This window comes from Coregonus lavaretus, assembly GCF_964263955.1.
Source record: "Coregonus lavaretus genome assembly, chromosome: 23".
Taxonomy (NCBI): Eukaryota; Metazoa; Chordata; class Actinopteri; order Salmoniformes; family Salmonidae; genus Coregonus; species Coregonus lavaretus.
Window position 1 is genome coordinate 13168961 of NC_140010.1, and position 27229 is coordinate 13196189.

A 27229-nucleotide genomic window follows, 5' to 3' on the forward strand; every position below is an offset into this window, starting at 1 on the left:
GGAGCTCACTATAGCTTCCAGACCCTACTGGATTGGCTGTTGATACCAAGCACTAAATAGCCTACTTGCTAGCTTGCTAACACCCAGTAAGGGCGAAGCTAGAGTGGCTATCCGAATTATCGTGTTATGTGGAAATCCCCAGAAAGCAGTGGACGCGACCTTTGTCATATCATGATCGCGTGCTCAACAACCCAGCCTGCCTGAACTCCTTGAACGCGCTTCCAGTGGGGCTCATGCGCAGTGCTTGAAGTTTCAAAGTTGCTTCTCCGGTGTTTGAACAGGAAGGCGGACATGTTGGTCAGGCAGTGGGAGAAAATCGGGCATAGTCTATTTTTCGAAAAATAACATATCAATAGTCGAATTATATATATGTAGAACCAGCACGATTTCCGTCTGTATCGGTCAACATCAAGTGCCGATGACAATGTGAGGCTTACTACGAAAGGACAATAATTAAATATTTTAACAAGACCGTGTTTTAAACTGATCAAAATATAGAAGGATAGCAAAGTTTTTCTGTGTGACATTTCTACTTCGCAGCTGTCAGACTCAATGGACTTTTTTTTTTTTTTTTGCAAGGGTCTGGCACTGATGGACAGGCCTGGAGTAATGTGGCTAGTTTGCAACCTATCTGCGGATTTTTTTTAACTGTTTATTTTTTACTCTTTGGATATATCTTTTAAAATCCTGCATAACTCCGCTGCGGCATCCTGTGGTCGCCGACGCATTTATATTGTTTTGAATTGTTGAAGTTGTCTGCCAAACCTGAACTGGGGAAAAAATTTTCTCTTAAAATGTGGCTTTTGAATATCAAACGTTTCATCGTCTGTGAAAACCCGAGAAGAGACACGTTTCTTTGATTGAAACTGCGGGTTCTACAGAACTGTAGCTAGCTAACTAAACACTGACTGAGTTCACGCAAAGGAAAGAACATTAGGCTAGCTAACACTAGCCCTATAGCGAGATTAACTAATTTTTATTATAACACCGGCGTGGAACTTTACGTTACTTGACTGCAAAAATGTCTGCTGGAGAAAGTTTGGAGGCTCGTTTTGAGAAAATCGATGCCATGTTGAAGGACCCGAAGTCGGAAATAAACACGGATTGCCTTTTGGTAAGTTACTGTTAGCTAGCCTGACGATGAACTTGGCTTGCTAGCTAAAGTTGGCTAACGTTAGCAAGCTAATGCTAGTTAACTAACTAACAATCGCATGCTAACTAAATTAGTGGCTTGTTTAAATCAGCTAACTATTTAATCTAACTAATCAATTAGCTAACTACCTGATATATTGTTATTAACGTTAACTAGTTATACGAATTGCTAGCTGTATGTTATATAGGCTATATTTGGTAGCCAGTCGACATCTTGAAGATTAGCTAGCTACTTAATTAGTAGGTAACGTTAGTTAGTTAGCTAACGTTACTTAACTGGCTAGCAAGCTGAACAAGTGGCATTCAAAACAGGCATGATAAGTCATATAACGTTACTCTAGTTAGCTAGGACATCTGCTAGCCAGAGCATGGCTGAATAACTATTCATCAACATCAAGTTTAATGTCTCATTCTTGGTATAATTACAATCGACAAATTTCACTACAGCCATTTTCCAAATCATCAACACTGTTGATGTTGCTATTGTCCTGTTTGACCCTGAGGGTATTTTACAACCAAATAGTAAGACAGAAATATACAGTGTAACGTTGGCTAAGGTAATTGTTTCCATGAAGATACAGACAGTCAGTCCAACCGTGTCCATGGTGACTTGGGCTAGTCAATCATAGTGCATAGAACCAGAAAAGGAAACGCATGTCTCAAGGTGAAGTCGTAAACCTAAGTGCAACATGCAGTGAAACACGTCACTGATATACAATTGTTCATTAATTAATTTTCCATTTGAAGGGCAGACAGTGGAACAAATGAGACAGTGTTCGGGGCTGCCTGCTTGATGGCCTCCTTTGTGTTGTATAATGGGCATTACTAGAGGACACTCTTTGTAGAGTATACATGAAAAGTATATATTTTTATACATCCTCTGAAGTGTAAGCTACAGTATGCATCAGCTCTGTTTTAACCTGCTGTCCCATCTGCATCAGTTCACCTGCTCTGGTCTGCCAGCTCTGACGATTTCCTGTCTCACTCACTACTCATCACTGACTCCTATCAGACTGCCACATGCTAAACCTCAGAGAAATACACCCACAGGCTCTACTGTATCAATGATGCAAATTTTAAAACAACTGTTGTTGAGGTTTGTCCCCCCATAGGTGATGTAGTCTGACTAGCCTCCTTGAGTGAGTGTCAGTCAGGGGCCTGTTCTGTGTCTGGCTATGTTCCTATGAATGTCCATAACACTTAAAATGCATGCCCAATACATTGCTTCATTCTAAGTGGCATACAAGTGTGTATATTGGAACACAGCCTTTGGCTCTATCATTTAGAGCGTCCTAGTGAAGCCTGGATGTCTTTGATCCACATCATTAGCAGCTTCTGTGTATTGGACTGACAGTGACAGCTTTAGGCAACACTATCATATGAGAGGATTAGATAAGTAGGCCGCATGTGTGGTTACACTTTAACTAGCCTCTTGGATGAATTGGGTTTTGAGGAGACATACACTGTCTGCTTCCTGAGTCCTCCGATGGGTCAAGAATCCATGTGGTGTAGTATCTATTGTAACTCAATGGAAAGTACTAGCCTGAATTTCCTGTAGTTGTCCTCAGCAACAGCAATGTTATGCTGACGGGTATGAACCTCTTAGAATGATGCAAAAAATGTTTGACAAGAATTAAAGGAAGCTTCTATCACCAATAGCTGGGTAGCAGGTATTAGGCCTACTATCAATCAGACAGACAGGGAATCACATGCTTATTTTGCCAGCCATAGAAATGCAATATATGTAGGCCTCTTATGCCAATACGGGCCCCTGTCCTCTGTCTGAGGGTATTAATTGTGGGAAAGATGATAGTGACTGTGAGACAAAGCATGATTGAATTTCCCTTACACTGGAAAGGGTGCCTCATTCACTGATGATAAAGGGAGCATTCAAATCATCCACTCACTGGGAGGAAGGTTTTCCTGTAGCCCTACCCACCCATACCTACCTTAGTTCACTGCTAGTTACATATAAAAATAACTCTGACTCTTAAATACGATCAATTGTTTAGTCTCCCTGATCTCCCTGCCTGTCTGCCATAGAGAAAGGCAAAACAATTAAACTCACCTAATGCACACGCTCTGGCTCTGCTCTGACTTTTAATGGCAAAAGGCTGTGGGGACTGTTCCGCAGCGCAGGCCAAGGGCAGCTACACACAAGGGTGTTGTTCCTCTTTTCCTCCTAGCTGCAATCTCCTTCTGATCAATGAATGGAAGCCTTTGCTTCAGCCTCCTCTCCACCACCATGCTACTCCACCCACAGCTTAATAAAATTCCATGCTAATCAAATAACCTCTTGTCTTTGACTGGCCTGGAGTCCCCTGTGTGTCCCAAAGCAATTATGTACGTGCGGCCTGCGCCTGGAAAGAGTCAGAGCTGCTTGCCCAGCCTCTGCTCTGAGGTAGCTAGATGGGTGTGTTCTCTCGATACCCATAAAACCAAAGTTATGTCGACCGTAGACTTGTGTTTCCGAAAGAGCCTTGCTTTGAATCGGGACATTTAACTCATAAAGCAGTTTCCAACATGTTTGGCTGCTATGCTCTGGATAGTCGGTTCCATCAAAATGCACAATGCAACCATTTTACTTAGGCTAATATGGTTGTTGTATCTCTGATTTGACTTTGTGTTGTGTTGGTTTGCCACTAGCCTGGGTGGGGTCCAGGGTGCCAGTCTCTTTCTGCTCTCTTGCCAACTCCTTATGGAACTGCCATGCCAAATGTTGCTAAGAGCGCAGAAAAAGACTAGCACCCAGGCTAGTTTGCCACTGCCTTGGCCAAAATAAGTTATGCTTTTGCCTATTGAAGTCTGTTTGTTGTTTTGACTGTGACATTTGGCCTGCATCCTCCACTCATGGGTGGCCTTTCACTCAGACGCTGTGTTCCAGCCCTGTCAATCTTATCTTCTCCCTAAGAGAGCAAGAGAGAGGGCCTTATCTCTAACGCTGCCCGCCCTGCATCGCTCAGCTCCAGGCAGGCTCCTGCTCCTGAGAGCCTTTCTGCACAACCAGAATTCCTGGCATTGTGAAGGGAAAGCTCACTGACATTAAATGGGGCTGCTATTGTCTATGTAGTTAGCTATGTTTGCTCTTCAATAGGGATTTTGATAGTTCACATAGGCTTTAGTTTAGAAAAATTGTCATGTCCAGAAAATCCTTGATTAGAAGCCTATTTCAATCATAATTGCTAGTTCGTAGTCTCCTTGGGTTTGATCACATTTTTAGTAAATCCAATTCACCGGCTGGCAGAATGGGATGATGGCTGGATGAATCTGTTGGAAGTTGCCTGGTATGGCCCTTTGTTTGAGATGGAAAGACTTCCTGGCATAGCACAGTCTTTGTTGTTTCTTTGACACTTGGCACATTGGGCTCCCTAGCCTAGGCGTATGTTTGGCCTCTTCCTTGAGCCAAGACTAAGAGTGTATGAAATGTACTTTGCATGGGTGGATCACACATTTAGGTTGCAAAATGTCTCGTGACTCTTAGATACGTTTACAGGCGGTGGTCCTGCAATGGAAATCAAGAAAGTTTAGGCTATAGGTGGTTTACTATCAGTGCCCCCTCCCTGCACTGATAATTCAGGTGCTAAAGTTCCTCATGTATCTTGCTACTTGCTTAATGCATAGCTGTGGCGTTAACGTCTATCTTAGCCCCCAATGATGAACGGCATGCCGGGGATGAGAAATATGGACGTATTGGTGGTAAGTTGAGTCAGCATTACATCTGTGCACAGCTTTGTCAGAATGGTCCAGGCCAGTGCTTTGACTGTCAGTTGTAAACTCTAAACTGCACTCCTCAGCTATTCGCCTGCCTATTGGAACAACAATAGGCCCAGCTATTCATTGCAGCACATAACATTCCCCCTGATCTGACTGATCATGTGCAGGAATGCAAACTAAAATTATCCAGTCCCAGGCCCTATAATAAATGGGCAACCCAACCCAACCTCTTCTCCTTCCTTGATTTATTTCCTTTAACATCACTGCCTCCTGTTTAAAAAAAAAAAAATCCCTTTAATCTTTTCCTCTTTACCATCGTTCTTTTTATCTCACTAACCAATGAATCTCCCCCTGCCTGCCCTGGCTGTGCTATCTGTGTTCTTCAGTAGAGCCAGCCAGTCAGCAGAGCTCGTCTGAATTGAGCTGCAACTCTAGGAGTCTCAGGTCAATGTTTAATTAGTCGGTTTAGGCTTGCTTGGTTATCTCTGGGGTGAGGTCAGGAGTCCTTCTAAGGAAAGGTAAGGCAGGCAGCCATGGCTGAGTTTACTTTGCCTTTTGAATCCAGGGCTCAGTCATTACTAAAACACTCTCTCTGTTGGAATAACTCAATTATATTTTGACGTGAAAGCCTTTGACAGCCAGTACGTCTCTCACTGGGGCCCTCATAAGGAAATGGAATGCCCCGGTTCGCCATGCCTGGGTTCACTGTCATTGCCATTTATCCACAACGCTTGTTAGATATGCGGTCTTTCTAGGTAAGTGGGATTTCCTGTCTGTAGATATTATGTGCTGTTAGTACCTCTTTTTTTTTTTCTGGCATTGAGGACAATCTGACTCAGCTCTCTGATGGGCCCTGTTCATTGGCAGGCAGAGTTCTGGCCTACATCCCCTTGACACTGTATGCAGGGAATTGTAATTTTGCATGGTGAACTGACCATCTGTATTGCTCATATTTGGGAAAGGGAAATGAGAAGTAAGGCTGCTCCGCCTGGCCTTGCCCACAGTGTCCACAGTCCCCAGTGTTGGCATTTTAGAGAAGGAAGATATGGTTGAGTCGCCCATGGAAACTTTAACTCCAGCTGAAATGTCTGGAAAGAGGTTGTCTGACTGTGGATTTTTCTCCCCTTCAGTTTAATTGAAATAATTGACATGTTACTAACCACTGTTGATTTTTTAAAAATGTGATTTTCTTTTGGTGTAGTCCTAGTCATGCAATTATAAATGTCCTTTTCATTAATAGACTGCTTTTTGTTATTTTATTTAATAATCTTAGGGATGGAGACATGTTCCCCTGCCTTCTGCATCAGCAGAAATCTGGAAAAATGCAGTGGGTTAGGAGAATGCTGCAGTGCAGGCCTCATCTCCATTTTCTTTTGCTATTTTCCCAAGACTGTCATATATGATTGGTGGAGGTTTGATTTTCTTGAGTGTGTGAAGTGAAGCATACTATAGCCCAGGAGTTCCTGAAGTTTTCACTCAGGGCCCCCCTTCCAGCATTGGGGAACATCCCAATGGTCCTCTGTAGCTCAATTGGTAGAGCATGGCCCTTGTAACGCCAGGGTAGTGGGTTCGATCTCTGGGACCACCCATACGTAAAAATGTATGCGCACATGACTGCAAGTCACTTTGGATAAAAGCGTCTGCTAAATGGCATATTATTATTATATTATTATCCTGTGCCCCCCCCCCCTGCGCACGTGCCATGTCTATTTCTATGGGCACAAGCACTGTTCATGACACAAACTGTTCACATCCTTCTTGTTGGTGGAGAGAATTTTGCAGGTTTAAAGCACATTTTCTTGCAATTCTATATGTTTTGCCATGTCTAATGTGTATTCATGTGATAATTGAATGGGAGAAATTACAATATCTATGGGCTAAAAAAATGGAAAAAAAACGTTAGCTGACGTGCTAGTTGATCTGGACATTTCTGACAAGTTTTAAATAGCTCAGGTAGGTATGCAATGACTAACATGACAAGAGGAACTGATGATGCGCTACCCAATTTCAAAATTGCACCTTGTGCATTCTACTATTACAACTTTCAAGAGTAAGTTTAAAGCCAGAATGAGTTCCGGGGGGGGGTGCTATCCCCCTAATTTTCGAACGCTTTTAAAACACGGAAGAATGTGCCTGGATCTTGTACGCTAAATTGCCAAGAAAATACCCAATCAGGCAGGCTTCGAAATTAATATGCATTCAAAACGCCAGGCTTTTGAGCGGTTATTGAAATGACAGGCTATTCACTGCAGTTTACAGCCTACACTAGAGTTTTGTACTCACTTGAAAACAATAACATTATTCATTACATTATGTTGTAGCCCAGGTAAAAAACAGAATGAATAGGGTATATTTTCGAGCTGCGTGCCGGGTACTGGGAGCGAACACAGTGTAGGTCAGCCTACCTATGATTTCTTTATCTGATACGTTGTTTTTATTTTGTTGTGTAAATGGACTGGATATATTCACTGCAGTATTAAGCCTAACATTAAGCTTATGAATTATGGGCTAATATGCATACACTTCTAACTGAGGCTATAGGCTGCATCTCCAGCCTGTCTGTCTTCATTGTTCTGTTGCGCAATTACACACCTGGCCTCTCCGCTGCCTCTGCTATTCCTCTTCAATCTTGTGGAGTCCCAGGAAAAGCCAGACTACAAAACCTTGTTGGACACTTATTTAGACTTATTTGATTTACTAATAACCTATTGGAGGAGAGATGCACGCTTGCTCTTGCTTGCTCAATGTGAAATAGGCTACACGCTACAGTTAAGGACGGCCAGGAAGTTGGAAAGAAGAAGCCCCTATTTTCCTATAGTACGCCTATCTTAACACTGATAGGCTACATCCTGACAAAATACACCATATGAGTGGCCTGCTAATGTACCTTTCTGGACCTTCTAAACTGTCGAGAATAGACCCAAACTGATCCAAATGGTTGCATAATCATGCCTAGGCTGTAGGCTATGCAGTTCTTTTGGCATGAAACAAAACAGGAAGTTTGAGAGGTTATTCAATTTAGCCTACATCACTGCAGTTTACAGCCTGTAGACACTAATTGTGTACTCACTTGATAACAATAATAAATCCCTCATTGCACTGTTATTGTAGCCCAGGTAGAATAATTGTATTGTCTAAAAACGTCGGCCTAGGCCTAATCAATAGTGGAGCTTTGTGTGTGCGCATGACCACAGAGCGCAGCCTGTAGGAACGCACAGCTCTGCCATTTCATAATCTGGTAAAACATTTTCCTTTGAAGTCTTTAGAATATAGCCTTAATATTTAGCTAATGAATGGCCTAAAATGTAGCTTGTTATTTCGGTTACACAGCACTAGCCTCTCTCCCAGCTGTTCCCGTGCGCTATAGGCTACAAGCCTCTCCGCTATAGGCTACAAGCCTCTCCGCTATAGGCCATTCCTCTTCTCGTGAAATCCCAGGAAAAACTATGCCTAAGAGCCTATTCGGGGAAAGAAACAGGCTTGCTAATTGCTGAATGTAAAAGAGGGCTACAGCATAGGTCAAATTAACTGTCAAGAGTGCGTTGGTATGATCGCTTTTGGCCGGTTGTGATAACATTGTTGCACTGATGCATTGCAAATAGTTGCACAGGACAGATGAGCAGAATGAGAAAGAAGACCCAAAGGAATTGACAACTATTTGAAAAATGGCGCAAACCACTTGAGCAACAAGGCAATGTTCAAATCCAATTTTATTGGTCACATACACATTTTTTACAGATGTTATTGCGGGTGTAGCAAAATGTTGACAAACTGTAAAAGATACGCAGGCTAAACGGCGTTTGTTGTTGAATTGTACATTGAAGTAGCCTATTATTTGCAGTTGTCACTGACAATACACACCTTATTAATATGCAGCGTGCAGTAGGCAAGAATGCGTTGATCGACAGGTGTAGGACTATAGAACGATAAATAAACTTTCCTCTAGAATGGATGCTCACAAACTTTTTGTAGTTAGGCTATGTAGCCTATAGTTTATCATTACAATTATACTTGTTTACTTTACTTTTAGGCTCTATAAATTGACACGTTCAATTAATTTCCTGCGGCAAATTTGGCTCTGTGCACTGCCATAGGGAAATAAAGCGGCGGTCGAATCCATCACTTACGTTGTTTGGCTGTGCCCATAGCAAGGTTTGAAAACGAGGCGGGTAGGCTAGACTAGACACTAGAGCCATATTAAGGCTATAGGCTACAGATGGCTCTGGCTATTGAGCTAGGCCTACTTTCAATGAGCCGTATTGGCATATAGGCATAGTCTATTGAATTAATTAGGCCTAGCCTAGTGCAGGATTTCTCTGTTTTTACTTGGGCTGAATGTATCAAGCAACAATGCCATACCGATCAGTTGGTAGGCCTGTTATGAATTTAATTAATTAGTGTTGTCAAGTCCTCATGCCTGATTGGATTCAACAGTTTCTCTCCACTAGATCGTTTCACAGACTAGGGTTGTTGTGGTGACCGTATTACCGCCACACCGGGAGTCATGACCGCAGTCAAATTCCACGTGACCTCTGAGTCACGGTAATCTCCTTTTATGCACTCTGGACATGCGTTGGTAATACCCAATTTGCTAAAGACTGTCAGGTCGCTAATGGCCTGGTACTCAGCGCTCTATTATCCCTCTAACCACTCTGACATCAATGCAAATGCAATTGAAACATAAAACATTTATCAAATTAGTATCATGCTTTTAAAACTCACCATTAGGCAAAATAAATTGACCTCATGATGATGATCAATTTTGAAAAAATAAATTCAACAACAGGTTGAAACTGAGTGGTAAACATGATTGTATTCAAAGCATTTAAGATGTTGCATACTGGATGGACTGGTTACCTCATGCTACGCCCCACACTTTCTATCCATGAGTCTGGGAGAGAACGTATAGCCCTAGGCGATGCTGTTGGTTCATTGATTGTGCAGGCCACCTTACGGAGTTAGCCTACAATTATAGTGAATTTTGTATTTGATTTTGAATAGCCTAGTAATAGGTCATTTTTTATATTTTCTTAATTAATAGGCTGACACATTACCTTTTTAGCTACAGGATATCTCACCACTGCGTTTCCATCTCTTCCTCTCTCTCCTTCCTTACTTTCTTGAGTGTGCAGAGATGGGGGGGGGGGGATAATGGTCCATTCTAAATCGAAACAAATTTTACATATGACTAAAGATTAAATTTAGAATAGTCTGATGGGTGAAAATATAATGAACAGGATGTGCAGCCTGAGGCAAGAAACAGAGCACAAGCTTTTTTTGCAACTTTTTCAAATGGTCAATGGGAATGGGTAAACGCATTTGCATGACAATAACCAGCTGACAACATTTCATGACTGCCACAGCACTATCAGAGACTAACTGGTAGGGTTGGGCGCTATGCAGATTTTCATACCGTTCCTGTACCATACCGAGGTATACGATATTACAGGGTGCACTATTTCTTTCCGAACATAAATGTTTTTGGGTCACACAACTAATTTAGGCCGCAGATTGATTGTCTATGCTGTAATCAAGAATATTGATCTTGCAAGCTAGCCAATTAACTAGCAAGTTAGCAAACCACATGCATAGCTGGAGCCCTGAGCTGGAGATAATTTATTTGGCACCATCTTAGATGGTTAACATTTTATTTAACTTTTTTTGTGTACAGGGTGGGGTTACCATTGACACCAGCTTCTCATTTACAAGCGAGCCATGTGAACATGAACATACACAATGTAATACTCATAATGTAAGATAATATCAATACAATAAATACAACAAGATTATTCAAAACAACTCACATATCACCTCCCTTAAACTCGATCTAAACTGTCCGATGGAGACCAGTGAGTTTAATTTCAAGGTGGCCTGAAGGCTATTCCATGAGCTGGGGGCATATAAACTGAAAGCATTTCCCCCCAGGTCAATGTAGACCCGCGGGACCTCCAGAACCAGCCAGTCCAGAGAGCGTGTCTGAAAATGGCTGGATCTCCAATTAATACGTGAGCTGAGCTCCTCTGTAGCTCAGCTGGTAGAGCATTGCGCTTGTAACGCCAAGGTAGTGGGTTCGATCCCCGGGACCACCCATACACAAAAATGTATGCACGCATGACTGTAAGTCGCTTTGGATAAAAGTGTCTGCTAAATGGCATATTATAATATTATAGGTAGAGGGGGAGTTTCTGAAGAACTGCTTTATATACAAAAAGTAGCCAATGCTAGGCCCTTCTGGTAGTCAGAGACTCCCAGCCAACAGAACTATACAAAATGCAGTGATGTGTACGAAAATTGTCCCCGGTGAGAGAACACAGTGCTGAGTGATAGTCGGAAATTGAAAGGTTTTAAAACAGAGGCTGCCGCATGCATCTAGATTATATCACCATAATCAAGTACTGGGAGAAGCATTGCTTGAACAGTCTTCCTTCTACTTTCCAAAGTAGGCAGGATTTAATAATAATAATAATAATATGCCATTTAGCAGACACTTTTATCCAAAGCGACTTACAGTCATGCGTGCATACATTTTTGTGTATGGGTGGTCCCGGGGATCGAACCCACTACCTTGGCGTTACAAGCGCCGTGCTCTACCAGCTGAGTTATATAAAAGAAACCAATCTTAATTCTCATAATTTCTGTTTTTCAATGTGTGTTTTAAGAGAGCTTATCAATTTGGGCTCCCTTCAATGTGCAAATACGCAGGTCCTCAGGATCAATATTATGAGACCTAGAGAACAGCAAACTTGGTTTTATTAGCATTTAGCACTAGTTTAAGATCAGTAAGCAATTTTTGAATTGAGTCAAAACCCTGCTGAAGGTCATGGATGGCCCGCTGTACTGAGGGGACACAGGAGTAAATAACTGTACATCCACGTAGAGATGAATGTTACAGGTTTAACAGACTCATTGTGTCCTGTCCGTCAATGTTCCCTCTAATATTTTTTGGGACTGAGCAAATTTCAGGTCTGCTGAGCGCAAACTTGAACCTTGTGAAATTTCCGGCGCGTGTTTACTGTGAACACTGAGGCTCTACCTGCTTTAATTTACAGTTTTAACAGTGGCCAAGTAGGCTACTGTGGCTATTTGATCATTATGTAGACCTACCAGATTGGCCTCCCATAAAAAACAATGGAGAAAATGCTTCACGTAATATTTGAACATTGAACACAAAAAATCCAGAAAATCACATTGTATGATTTTTAAGTAATTAATTTGCATTTTATTGCATGACATAAGTATTTGATACATCAGAAAAGCAGAACTTAATATTTGGTACAGAAACCTTTGTTTGCAATTACAGAGATCACACGTTTCCTGTAGGTCTTGACCAGGTTTGCACACACTGCAGCAGGGATTTTGGCCCACTCCTCCATACAGACCTTCTCCAGATCCTTCAGGTTTCGGGACTGTCGTTGGGCAATACAGACTTTCAGCTCCCTCCAAAGATGTTCTATTGGGTTCAGGTCTGGAGACTGGCTAGGCCACTCCAGGACCTTGAGATGCTTCTTACGGAGCCACTCCTTAGTTGCCCTGGCTGTGTGTTTCGGGTCATTGTCATGTTGGAAGACCCAGCCACGATCCATCTTCAATGCTCTTACTGAGGGAAGGAGGTTGTTGGCCAAGATCTCGCGATACATGGCCCCATCCATTCTCCCCTCAATACGGTGCAGTCGTCCTGTCCCCTTTGCAGAAAAGCATCCCCAAAGAATGTTTCCACCTCCATGTTGCACGGTTGGGATGGTGTTCTTGGTGTTGTCCAGACGGGCCTGGACATGCGCTGGCTTGAGCAGGGGGACCTTGCGTGCGCTGCAGGATTTTAATCCATGACGGCGTAGTGTGTTACTAATGGTTTTCATTGAGACTGTGGTCCCAGCTCTCTTCAGGTCATTGACCAGGTCCTGCCGTGTAGTTCTGGGCTGATCCCTCACCTTCCTCATGATCATTGATGCCCCACGAGGTGAGATCTTGCATGGAGCCCCAGACCGAGGGTGATTGACCGTCATCTTGAACTTCTTCCATTTTCTAATAATTGCGCCAACAGTTGTTGCCTTCTCACCAAGCTGCTTGCCTATTGTCCTGTAGCCCATCCCAGCCTTGTGCAGGTCTACAATTTTATCCCTGATGTCCTTACACAGCTCTCTGGTCTTTGCCATTGTGGAGAGGTTGGAGTCTGTTTGATTGTGTTGACAGGTGTCTTTTATACAGGTAACGAGTTCAAACAGGTGCAGTTAATACAGGTAATGAATGGAGAACAGGAGGGCTTCTTAAAGAAAAACTAACAGGTCTGTGAGAGACGGAATTCTTACTGGTTGGTAGGTGATCAAATACTTATGTCATGCAATAAAATGCAAATTAATTACTTAAAAATCATACAATGTGATTTTCTGGAAAAAATTTTTTTCCGTCTCTCACAGTTGAAGTGTACCTATTATACAAATTACAGACCTCTACATGCTTTGTAAGTAGGAGAACCTGCAAAATCGGCAGTGTATCAAATACTTGTTCTCCCCACTGTATATGTATACATAAAAAACGATTTAAAAATTACAACAACAAAAAAAAATATATATTTATAAAACAATTTAAAATGTAAAATATACTCTAAAAATAAAACATAAAAAAAATTAGAAAAATATAAAACAAAACAAATTGTAAAGTGGTTGTCCCACTGGCTATCATAAGGTGAATGCACCAATTTGTAAGTTTCTCTGGATAAGAGCGTCTGCTAAATGACGTAAATGTAATGTAAATGAACAGGGAGTACAGGAGGGGAATAAGCACTCACCCCTGAGGGTCCCCGTGTTGAGGATCAGCATGGCAGATGTTGCCTACCCTTACCACCTGGGGGCGACCCGTCAGGAGTCCAGGATCCAGTTGCAGAGGGAGGTGGTAATCCCAGGGTCCTTAGCTTAGTGATGGGCTTTGAGGGCACTATGGTGTTGAACGCTGAGCTGTAGTCAATGAACAGCTTTTTCACATATGTGTTACTTTTGTCCAGGTGGGAAAGGGTAGTGTGGAGTGCGATTTGAGATTGCGTCATCTGTTGGGGTGTTATGCGAATTGGAGTGGGTCTAGCGTTTCCGGGATGATGGTGTTGATGTGAGCCATGGCTACTGACGTGAGTGCTATGGGGTGATAGTAATTTAGGCAGGTTACCTTCGCTTTCTTGGGCACAGGGACTATGGTGGTCTGCTTGAAACATGTAGGTATTACAGACTCGGTCAGAGAGAGGTTGAAAATGTTAGTGAAGACACTTGCCAGTTGGTCCGCGCATGCTCTGAGTACAAGTCCTGGTAATCCGTCTGGCCCCGCGGCCTTGTGAATGTTGACCTGTTTAAAGGTCTTGCTCACATTGGCTACGGAGAGCGTGATCACACTGTTGTCCGGAACAGCTGGTGCTCTCATGCATGCTTCAGTGTTGCTTGCCTCGAAGCGAGCATAAAAGGCATTTAGTCCGTCTGGTAGGCTTGCGTCACTGGGCAGCTTTTGGCTGGGTTTCCCTTTGTAGTCCATAATAGTTTGCAAGCCCTGCCACATCCGACGAGCTTCAGAGCCGGTGTAGTAGGATTCAATCTTAGTCGTGTATTGATGCTTTGCCTGTTTGATGGTTCGTCTGTGGGCATAGCGGGATTTCTTATAAGCGTCCGGATTAGTGTCCCGCTCCTTGAAAGCGGCAGCTCTAGCCTTTAGCTCGGTGCGGATGTTGCCTGTAATCCATGGCTTCTGGTTGGGAGATGTACGTACGGTCACTGTGGGGACGACGTTGTCGATGCCCTTATTGATGAAGCCGGTGACTGAGGTTGTATACTCCTCAATGCCATTGGATGAATCCCGGAACATATTGCAGTCTGTGCTAGCAAAACAGTCCTGTAGCGTAGCATCCGCGTCATCTGACCACTTCCGTATTGAGCGTGTTCCTGCTTTAATTTTTGCTTGTAAGCAGGAATCAGGAGGATAGAATTATGGTCAGATTTGCCAGCCAAATGGAGGGCGAGGGAGAGCTTTGTGTGGAGTAAAGGTGGTCTAGAGTTTTTATTTTCTGGTTACACGTGACATGCTGGTGAGAAATGAGGTAAAACTGATTTTAAATGTGCCTACATTAAAGTCCCCGGCCACTAGGAGTGCCGCTTCTGGATTAGCATTTTCTTGTTTGCTTATGGCCTTATACAGCTCGTTAAGTGCGGTCTTAGTGCCAGCGTCGGTTTGTGGTGGTAAATAGACGGCTACGAAAAATGTAGATGAGAACTCTCTTGGTAGATAGTGTGGTCTAAAGCTTATTATGATGTACTCAGTCGAGCAATACCTCGAGACTACTTTAATATTAGACGTCGCGCAACAGCTGTTATTGACAAATAGACAAATTGCGTTGCTTCGATCGCAATTCCGACAGTAAATGGAAGTGTTGTATAGTGTTAACTAACTGGAAAACTCTAGAAAGTTGAGTGAAGTTCAGTCTCGTGCTTCTCTGGACAGGCTGATTTTTCTTCTGCGTTGCAGTCCCTGGGGACCATGGCCTAAATATAATCTCGATAATGTATTTTTATATATGGGCGATTCACGATATCTTGATTACATTTTTTTTTTAAAGAATACTAATAAATCTCTAAGCTTTGTTGCACAATTAAAGGTCAATACACTGCATTTCAAACAGTCAAGAATAATTGAATGAATTATACCTAGGCTAAATATAAGCCTTCAACCATAAGACCCACTAATAATTCAATTATTTTATAAAAATAGTTCAACCTGCTTTTTTGCAATAATCACTGATCTGGCTCCGCCATTTCCTGTTTGCCAACATTATAATGGTTTGCCTAATTTTAGTTTGTGAAAAAACAAGCAAGTATCGTGTAGAGAATCATTGTACAATCTAAACCACTGTGAAATATATTTTCCTTAACCAAAAATATTGTATTTTCAGATGTTTGAAGCTAGTGTACAAAACCGAAAGAAAGAAGACGTAAAAATTAACTTTAAAAACGGAAAGCATAGAAATAGCGCACATAGAACAGATATACCGCTTCTTAGACTTGCTTTCAATGAGAATGACTGATCTATAACTCCATTTCTATGTGAATTTGGTCGGGTTGCCCCAAAAAGTTATATTGCAGCTTTTAAAGTTTAGCCAACTTGGATCTATTTGCATTCTAACAAGGTTGAACTGTTATGAATACACCCTCCTGTACATCTCCAACTGTTTGAACAACACAGCCTGTTCACTTTGTTTAGATGTTGAAATCAGTGGCCTACCTGGATAAGAAGATGCTTATTTCTCAGAATGAGAACCAGTTGCCAATTCCTTATATACAGTGCATATACATTTTGTTGTTACAGTCTGAATTCAAAATGGATTAAATATGTTTTTTCTCACCTATATACACAATACACCTCAATGACAGTGAAAACATGTTTTTTAGCTAATTTATTGAGAACGAAACACAGAAATATTTCATTTACATAAGTTTTCACACCCATGAGTCAATACATGTTATCATTACCTTTGGCAGTGATTTACATCTGACTCTTTCTAGGTAAGTCTCTAAGAGCTTTGCACACCTGGATTGTAAAACATTTGCACATTCTTCAAAAAATTATTCAAGCTCTGTCAAGTTGGCTGTTGATCATCGCTAGACAACCATTTTCAAGTCTTGCTATAGAGTTTCAAGCTGATTTTAAGTCAAAACTGTAACTAGGCCAATGTCGTCTTGGTAAGCAACTCCAGTGTATATTTGTGTTTTAGGTTATTGTCTTGCTTGAAGGTGAATTTGTCTCCCAGTGTCTGCTAGAAAGCAGACTGAACAAGGTTTTCCTCTAGGATTTTGCCTGTGCTTAGCTCTGGTCCGTTTCTTTTTATCCTAAAAAAAACTCCCTAGTCCTTGCCGATGAAAAGCATACCCATAACATGATGCAGCCACTACCATACTTGAAAATATGAAGAGTGGTTCTCAGTGATGTGTTGTATTTGCCCCAAACATAACACTTTGTATTGAGGACATAAAGTTCATTTCTTTGCCACATTTTTTGTAGTTTTACTTTAGTGCCTTGTTGCAAACAGGATGCATTTTGGAATATTTGTATTCTGTACATGTTTCCTCCTTTTCACTCTGTCATTTAGGTTAATATTGTGGAGTAACTCCATCCTCAGTTTTCTCCTATCACAGCCATTCAACTCTGTAACTGTTTTAAAGTCACCATTGGCCTCATGGTGAAATCCTTGAGCGGTTTCCTTCCTCTCCGGCAACTGAGTTAGGACAGACGCCTGTAACTTTGTAGTGACTGGGTGTATTGATACACCATCCAGAGTGTAATTAATAACTTCACCATTCTTAGAGGGATATTCAATGTCTGTTTTTTTTTGTTTTGTTTTACCCATCTACCAATAGGTGCCCTTCTTTGCAAGGCATTGGAAAACCTCCCTGGTCTTTGTGGTTTAAATTCATTGCTTGACTGCGTGACCTTACAGATAATTGTATGTGTGGGGTACAGAGATGAGGTAGTCGTTTAAAAGTAATGTTAAACACTATTAATTGCACACCGAGTGAGTCCATGCAACTTATTATGTGACTTGTTAAGCAAATGTTTACTCCTGAACTTATTTAGGCTTGCCATAACAAAGGGTTTGAATTCTTATTGACCCAATACATTTCAGCTCAAATCTTTTAATGAATTTGTAACAAATTCTAAACTTTTACCTCCACTTTGACCTCGCCAGCTGTGATTTTGGGCAGCTCCATGGTAAGAAATGTGACTGTTCCTGGTGCAAAAACAATGTCCTATCCCGGAGCTTGAGTAAATGACATTACTAAGCTGCTCCTGAATGTACTACGTCAGGACATGGAAATCTATTATATCGTAGTCCATGTGGGTTTGAATGACATTATGAAGGGCAGCTCTGAACAGTTGAAACTGGATTTTAAAGCGCTGATTGACTCTCTGCTAGACACTAATACAATACCTATCATATCTGGCCCTGTGCCCTCTCTGAATCGTGGCATTGAATGCTTTATCAGGATTCTTTCTCTTCACAACTGGCTACGTGATTATTGCAACTCAATGGGTGTAACTTTTGTTGACAATTTTGATACCTGTTGTAAACAAAACACGTTTTATAAGGAGGATGAGATCCACCCAAATCGTTTGGGATCCTGGAACCTTTCACAGCATTATAAGGCTGCGTTGAGACAATTACTTATCAATGACCCAAGCCCAGCTCAGTTAATCCCTACCATTGTGACACTGAGTTGTCATAATGCTTCAGCAAATGTACATTATACCAGGGGCGTTAGTAGACAATGTAAGTAACCTAATTTATGTCCCTCTAACTGCCCTGAATGCCTCTGCTGATCCTACAGCTATTGTATGCAGTAATCATGTGCCTATGAACAAGATTTATACTGTTAGCACTGAGGTGGTGTGCCCTAGTAGGAAGTCCTGTGTGCAGCTCACCCTGCTCTAACATACACTACCAGTCAAAAGTTTGGACACACCTACTCATTCAAGGGTTTTTCTTTATTTTTAATATGTTTTACATTGTAGAATAATAGTGAAGAAATCTAAACTATGAAATAACACATATGGAATCATGTAGTAACCAAAAAAGTGTTAAACAAATCAAAATATATTTTATATTTGAGATTCATCAAATAGCCACCCTTTGCTTTGAAGACAGCTTTGCACACTCTTGGCATGCTCTCAGCCAGCTTCATGAGGTAGTCACATGGAATGCATTTCAAGTAACAGGTGTGCCTTTTAAAAGTTAATTTGTGGAATTTATTTCCTCCTTAATGCGTTTGAGCCAATCAGTTGTGTTGTGTTGTGACAAGGTGGGGGGTATACAGAAGATTTGGTAAAAGACCAAGTCCATATTATGGCCAGAACAGCTCAAATAAGCATTACATTACATTTACATTTTAGTCATTTAGCAGACGCTCTTATCCAGAGCGACTTACAGTTAAAGCAAAGAGAAACGGCAGTTTAAGACATGAAGGTCAGTCAATACGGAACATTTCAAGAACTTTGAAAGTTTCTTCAAGTGCAGTCGCAAAAACCATCAAGTGCTATGATGAAACTGGCTCTCATGAGGACCGCCACAGGAATGGAAGACCCAGAGTTACCTCTGCCGCAGAGGATAAGTTCATTAGAGTTACCAGCCTCAGAAATTGCAGCCTGAATGCTTCACAGAGTTCAAGTAACAGACACATCTCAACATCAACTGTTCAGAGGGGACTGTGTGAATCAGGCCTTAATGGTCGAATTGCTGCAAAGAAACCACTACAAGGACACCAATAAGAAGAAGAGACCTGCTTGGGCCAGGAAACACGAGCAATGGACATTAGACCGGTGGAAATGTGTCCTTTGGTCTGGAGGTTTTCAAATTGGAGAATTTTGGTTCTAACCGCTGTTTCTTTGTGGGACACGGTGTGGGTGAACGGATGATCTCCGCATGTGTTGTTCCCACCGTAAAGCATGGAGGAGGAGGTGTGATGGTGCTTTGCTGGTGACACTGTCTGTGATTTTATTTAGAATTCAAGGCACACTTAACCAGCATGGCTACCACAGCATTCTGCAGTGATACTCCATCCCATCTGGTTTGGGCTTAGTGGGACTATCATTTGTTTTTCAACAAGACAATGACCCAACACACCTCCAGGCTGTGTAAGGGCTATTTTACCAAGAAGGAGCGTGATGAGTGCTGCATCAGATGACCTGGCCTCCACAATCTCCCGACCTCAACCCAATTGAGATGGTTTGGGATGAGTCGGACGGCAGAGTGAAGGAAAAGCTGCCAACAAGTGCTCAGCATATGTAGGAACTCCTTCAAGACTGTTGGAAAAGCATTCCAGGTGAAGCTGGCTGGGAGAATGCCAAGAGTGTGCAAAGCTGTCATCAAGGCAAAGGGTGGCTATTTGAAGAATCTCAAATATAAAATATATTTGGATTTGTTTAACACTTTTGGTTACTACATGATTCCATATGTGTTATTTCATAGTTTTGATGTCTTCACGGTTATTCTACAATGTAGGTGTGTCCAAATCTTTTAACTGGTAGTTTATGTGATATCAATAGAGGTGTGATTTAAATATTGACTGGCTTTCATCAACCTGCCCACTCAATAAAAGCTTCAAATTGTAACCAGTGCCTGCAACCTGGTTCAGATTATCAGTCAACCTACCAGAGTAGTTACAAACAGCACAGGAATGAAATCATCAACATGTATTGATCACATCTTTACTAATGCTGCAGAAATTAGCTTGAAAGCAGCATTCAGATCCATCGGATGTAGCGATCACAATATGGTAGCCATATCTAGGAAAACATAGTGATTCCTATGTTGTTGATGTAAATAATATTTGTTGGTCCGTGGTGTGTAATGAGGAGCAACCAGACGCTGCACTTGACACATTTATGAAATTGCTTATTCCAGTTACTAATAAGCATGCACCCATTTAAGAAAATGACTGTAAAAACTGTTCAATCCCTGTGGATTGATGCAAGCGTATTGCAAATTGAGAAATCATGTGACTAAACTGAATAAAAAGAAGAAGAAACTACACTATGAAACAAAGATAAATAATGTAAAGAATGATAGGAAAAAGCTTTGGAGCACCTTAAATGACATTGGATGTACACATAGAGCTAACATTAATAATATGCATGTCAATCTCTCCTGACTCAAAGTGGAGGAGAGGTTGACTTCATCACTACTTGTATTTATGAGAGGTATTGACATGTTGAATGAACCGAGCTGTCTTTTTGAACTACTGGTGCACAGCTCGGACACCCATGCATACCCCACAAGACATTCCACAAGAGGTCTCTTCACAGTCCCTAAGTCCAGAACAGACTATGGGAGGCGCACAGTACTACATAGAGCCATGACTACATGGAACTCTATTCCACATCAAGTAAGTAAAATTAGATTTAAAAAATGGATAAAAATAAACCTTATGGAACAGCGGGAACTGTGATGCAACACAAACATAGGCACAGACACATGCATACACACACGATAACATACGCACTATACACACACTTACACAGATTTTGTATTGTAGATATGTGGTAGTGGAGTAGGGGCTTGAGGGCATACAGAGTGTTGTGAAATCTGTGAATTTATTGTAATGTGTTTAAATTGTATAACTGCCTTTTTAATTTTGCTGGACCCCAGGAAGAGTAGCTGCTGCCTTGGCAGCAGCTAATGGACATCCATAATAAATACAAATACAGAAACATTTACGTTTTCCTTTGTACAAATGGTGACATTGGTTTGAGAGGCCACAGTTATAATAAAATCCATGTTTGAGATCAAACTTCTGGCATTTACATTAATCAGTCCAATGCTGCATTTCGTATCAAACTCTAATACAAGCATACTATGCTCAGTTGGTAACCCCTTGTTTGAAAATACCATAGAGCAGTGGTCACCAACTGGTCGATCGCGAACGACGGGTCGATCTTCAAGGCATTCCTAGTCGATCACCAAACATTTCTGTAGAAAAGCCAGCGATAAAGGCTTGCGTTCCCTTTTTAAAATTTTGTTTTTTGTTTTGTGCTGTTGGCGATAGGTGTACTTAAGTCAGAAGCCCTGTGCACCGGGGTAGGCAAAGTGTATCCATTTTGAACCATTTTCATTTTTCTGAAAATACAAACTCTGCCTACCTGGTGGACTGGGACTTCTGTGCCTAAATTGAGTGCGCCTACTGCGCTGGCCAATCGGGTCGCTCCAATCACAGAGCCTATAGCTTCACCGGCCACAGCGAAGTTTGATACCAGCCTACGTGATATTTCTTAACTTTTATAAAACCATGACCAGAGAGTGACTGTCAAAGAATACAGCAAAGAGCTGCTGTTTTTGAATGAGTTCAGCACTGTCAACACTGTTATTATCACTATTACAAAACATAAAACTTCTCTCTACTTCCACTCACGCTGCATCTGCAATGAATGAGTAGCCAAGTGTAGCGATAATCCTGTGTTTTGTTATTAGCAGCTCGTCGTGTCTATTTTAATATCGAGTAATATTTAACTTTCTCTGGTCATAGGAACAACATGAATTTGTGCGTGAGGCATATGTGGAAGCGGTGCAACTTGAGTTTCGCCATCAGGTGGAAGACTGTCCCACTCTCCCGTCAGTCTCACCGGATGAAAGGAAGGAGAGCGCAGGGACCGTGAGTGGTGGACCCTCTGCTGCTCTCTCCCTCCCTCCGCTGAGACCAATGACGTGTTCAAAACAACTGGGAACTCGGAAATCTCAGACTTCTGACTTCAGTGCGTTCAAGACAACTAGGAACTAGGAATAATTGTTTTGAACGGTCATCCAACTCTGAATTTTTGAATGTTTTGAAATATAATATGGGCTGAGAAGAACAATATTGGCAGGCCAGGCATATAGCCAATATGCTGTGATAATGTATTAGGCCTGCTGCACAAACCTAATTCCTACAGAACTATTTTTATTAGGTTAATTATATATTTTTTAAAATAACATTCTGAGTGGTAGATCTCTTGCTTTTTCACTTCAAAAGTGATCTTGACTCAGGAGAAAGTTGGTGACACTGCCATAGGGCTAGCTTGAATTGGTATAGATACTAGATTGTCTAGAACTGGACCATTGGGCCTATACCTCGAGCGAGTATGTGGGATAAAACTGGAGTCAATAATGGTTGCCTGTTGCGGACCTGCATTATCATGATAATGCTGATAATTTATGGTTGGGATTACCCGAGCGGTACTTGGGGTGTTGATAAGTCAATGTCTCAGCGCAGCCTTGCAATGTCAGGACCGGGTCCAGGCACACACTTATTTGGATGGACCACATCCTCTCAGTAGAGCAGAGAAGCTGAGCAGTGGCGTAGAATGCAAAACTTGAGATATCTGTGGCATTGTGTTGTGTGACAAAACTGCACATTTTAGAGTGGCCTTTATTTTTGTTTCACTAGTTGCTGCACCATTCCCCTCTTGTGCTTGGAAAGCAGATAGACTGGGAGTCCTGAGGGTGTTTCTTCCCAGGGCAGCTGGGCCCACACACCACTGGTACTCTGTAATACTCTTTTCACAGTACTGAACTGAGCTGAGCAAAGTTCTCTACCGTGCTAGTTTGGTTACACGTCCATCATAGTGTTTAGAATCGAGCTGGCAAAAACAATCTGACACAAAAACTCTGAAACAGCATTGATTGCTTGATGGCATAAAACGGGTAAAGATACTGAACCAGTACAGTTGGGGTTGGTATGATGGTGTGAAAAGGCTAAAGAAACTGAACCAGTACGGTTGGGGTTGGTATGATGGTGTCTCCCGAGTGGCGCAGTGGTCTAAGGCACTGCATCGCAGTGCTAGCTGTGCCACTAGAGATCCTGGTTCGAATCCAGGCTCTGTCGTAGCCGGCCGCGACCGGGAGACCCATGGGGCAGCGCACAATTGGCCCAGCGTTGTCCAGGGTAGGGGAGGGAATGGCCGGCAGGGATTTGGCTCAGTTGGTAGAGCATGGCGTTTGCAACGCCAAGGTTGTGGGTTCGATTCCCAAGGGGGGCCAGTATAAAAAAATAAAAAATAAAAAATAATAATAATGCACTCACTACCTCTGGATAAGAGCGTCTGCTAAAAATGACTAAAATGTAAAAAAATGAAAAGGGTAAAGAAACTGAACCAGTACGGTTGGGGTTGGTATGATGGTGTGAGGAGTGGTGTCTGAGGCCTGTTTGGCTTGGTGTTCCCTCTTCTCCATGTATGTGGCCGAGGCCAGACGGACACTGAGCCGTCTGCCTTTAGAGCAGGAGAGACAGATGAACTCAGGTCAGTGACTCGCCCCCTGCCCTGGCCCTACTCAACACAAATCACTAGCTGCCTGGTGGCTAGCTCTCTAGCTTTCTGCACAGGATTTGAAACCGTACCCTTCATTATTCTATAGGTCCAGCTACAGCACTGTTTACATAATGGGAATGTTTTTACCAGACTGCTTTTTAAGTGTTGATGATTGGTGTATAGAGCACTGTGCCTTTGGCTCATGCAAAGTCTACAGTCATGTGATCTTAGAATCACATCATTGTTTGGTGGGTGACCTGGGTTCCATCCACTGTCTCCACAATGCACAGCTTAGGCCTACACCAACCCTAGCCCTATCTGAAGACAATACATGTACAAAATGTAATGTTGCTGAAATTGAGTTGACTCTCTTTGTTGTTCTGAGTTAATATCAAATTCAAGTTAATGTTTGACTCCAGGTGTTTGAATGAGTCCCCATGCCAATGTTTTTCTCAGGTAAACTATCCTCTCTCTAGCTAGCAACAGCTTTGTTATTGTAATTAGGCCTAGACTTATATTTTCCAGTAAGTGGTTTCACTTCATGCTCACCCTATGCGCTGTCTCTCGTCATTCCATTCAGACCAAGTCGTACCAAATTCCTAACATGGCTTCCTTTCAGCTTTCTTTGTTTTTTCCTTCATTTGTTCTCCCGGTGGATGGAAAATAACACCCGACCCCTCATAATAATCTTGTTAACCCATTAGTACTAATTGAAAAGAAGGGGCCTCACTTTGTGACTTTTGTACAATTATTCTGATTTTTTTTCAACATTTTGTTGAACTTGCTTGGCCACATACTTAAAATAGCACTCTGACGTGTAGAGTCCTGTTAAGGAATGCGAACTGCGGCAACCCAGAGTTCTCTAGGAGAGGGGGGAGGGGGAGAGAGGGAGAGGCTTTCTCATCTGCTCTGCACCATGGTCAACATACAAGGCCACATTTCCCCCTCTGTATGAAACACTCAGCCCACCATTTAGAAGAGCTGCTGTGTGAGAAATCTATGCATCTATCCTCAACCATGTCTAGCGGGTGGGTTGATCTAGCCAGCTCTCCCATTTTTCTTACTCTACACTGTCGCCTCCCCCTTCTTTGAATGTCTAGTTTTCCCCCATCTCTTTCCCTGAGACTGCAAGTCTAAAGAGGCTATGACCACCACAAACACTTCTACACCATCCGCAGCCATTAGTGGAGTTACTGAAGAGGATTCAACTGCTTGTCTGAGCTGCAGCTGATTCACCATGTGGCTTTTTGTTTTGTTTCCCCATTAGGAGGCAGGAGGAAGGTCGGGTCTGTAGTGTCATCTATTTTGTTTTCAAACAGATTGCTTATTTAAGTCAACTAGGTAGACAAAGGTGAAAGTCATGTGCTCATGTGTCACAAGACATTACATCTAGGCCCTACTCGATCAGAATAATGAAGGGTAAGGTTCCTTCTCACTCGTGGGGAAGCCAAGGAAGGAACCATACATGTCCTGTTATAGGCCTGGCCCTGGATACAACTGAACTGTACATGTCCTGTTATAGGCCCTGGATACAACTGAACTGTACATGTCCTGTTATAGGCCCTGGATACAACTAAACTGTACATTTAAAAAAAAAAATTATTTCACCTTTATTTAACCAGGTAAACCAGTTGAGAACAAGTTCTCAATTACAACTGCGACCTGGCCAAGATAAAGCATAGCAGTGCGATAAAAACAAACAGAGTTACATATGGGGTAAAACAAAACAAAGTCAAAAATACAACAGAAATACATATAATATACAGTGTGCAAATTTAGCAAGTTATGGAGGTAAGGCAATAAAATAGGCTATAGTGCAAAATAATTACAATTAGTATTAACACTGGAATGATAGATGTGCAAGAGATGATGTGCAAATAGAGATACTGGGGTGCAAATGAGCAAAATAAATAACAATATAGGGATGAGGTAGTTGGGCGGGCTAATTTCAGATGGGCTGTGTACAGGTGCAGTGATCGGTAAGGTGCTCTGACAACTGATGCTTAAAGTTAGTGAGGGAGATAAGTCCTGTTATAGGCCCTGTTATAGGCCCTGGATACAACTGAACTGTACATGTCCTGTTATAGGCCCTGGATACAACTGCTATCTTAGTGATGTGCCACTGCCCTCTTTGTGTGAGACGTCCTGGATTAAGGAAGATTAGGTTAAATCTTGCTGGTCTGCCGGCCGGTAGCACTTCTTCTTCCCCAGCAGGGCCCTACCCAGGCACACCAGGCTCTATGTTCACAGCTGGGCGATGAATGGGGGTTAATCATCATGTTGGAGTAATATAATCATATGGATGACCTTATGTCATGATGAGCTGTAGAGATGACTGTCTGTCACTGCAGCATTTATATACTTTTCCATGGACTAGGTCCATTTGAGTTAAGGTGCTAATTGTCTATGCCTTGCCAAGCTGACTGTAAGGTAGGAACTCCATCAACCAGACACGTTTGTATTGAAGAGCTCCCTGACCTGAGAAGTTCACGACCCACTGTTTTATCAGTCATCAGATGGGGAGCTTTATGGTTCTTCAGTTACCTCAGTTGCTGTTCTGAGGAGTTGCTGCCAGGTGTTTAATGAAGTCTCAATGCTTGTGTGACGCCCAATGCCTGTGGCTAAGCTGGCCATGGATAATTTTGTTTCTTATGTACATCATTCTGGGATCTTTTTTGCGATCTTGCTGTATGGGAATGAGCTGTTCCATCTGACTGAATAGGCTCTGTCCATCCTTTTGTTGAAGACCAAAGGTAGTCAGACATTTGACATCACACCATTGCTGTGATTGTGTGTAGTGTAGCACACTAGCCCTATAGCTTAATGTGGCTTGGAGTTTTTTTCTAGAGTCCAAAACTCCCTAAACATGGATGAAGTTGTAAAACAAAACCCTTTTAAACCCGTCATTAGATCGGCTATTAATCGGTTTAACTAAATTATAACCGTTTAGGCTACAAGTGGCACAGGATAGGATATTTTGTTTGTGATTAGCTGAAAACCTTGGCCACTGTTGGCTAAGCCAGTTTGAGGCTACTACTTGCAGGGTTGCTTATTGTGATGGTTTGGCATATAGCTGGGTTATAGCCTATAACCTCCAGTTAACATGCTTTGCACCAGATATTACCGTAATTTTCGGACTATAAGCCGCGCCTTTTTTCCAATTTTTCGACCCTGCGGCTTATATAACGGTGCGGCTAATCTATGGATTTTTACAGCTAACGGCCACTAGAAGACCTCCTAAATCTATGGATTTTACAGGTTACAGTCCACCAACTTTAACTCTATGGGCTCTATGACCGGTCCGCGCCCCCCCACCTTTAAGCGGCGGGCTCCAGCAGGAAAAGCTGGAGGCCGGAAAAGAGTGAGACAGGTAGCGCGCAAAAGTAAAAGTGGAACCGAGAGTGGTACGAGAGACAGAACGAGAGACAGAACGAGAGCAAGACAGACAGACATTACGAGAGCGAGACAGTTTGTGCAAAGGAAGTTTTCATGCACAAACCCTCATTATGGAAAACAAATGTAGAAATGCATATGATGCAGCTTTTAAGTTAAAGGCAGTCAA

The 27229-nt window shown here is 42.2% G+C and overlaps 1 protein-coding gene across 2 annotated transcripts in view; it reads left to right on the plus strand.

Annotated features, from left to right (window-relative positions):
* Positions 1-260: 260 nt before the first annotated feature.
* The window catches only part of LOC311099231 (rho-associated protein kinase 1-like), a 68120-nt gene continuing 41151 nt past the window's right edge, over positions 261-27229 (plus strand). For both annotated transcript variants that reach the window (XM_084139916.1, XM_084139915.1), the window contains exon 1: positions 261-1114. In XM_084139916.1, coding sequence (XP_083996042.1) covers positions 1022-1114 — 93 coding nt within the window. In that variant the 5' untranslated portion in view covers positions 261-1021. The remainder of the gene's footprint in view (positions 1115-27229) is intronic.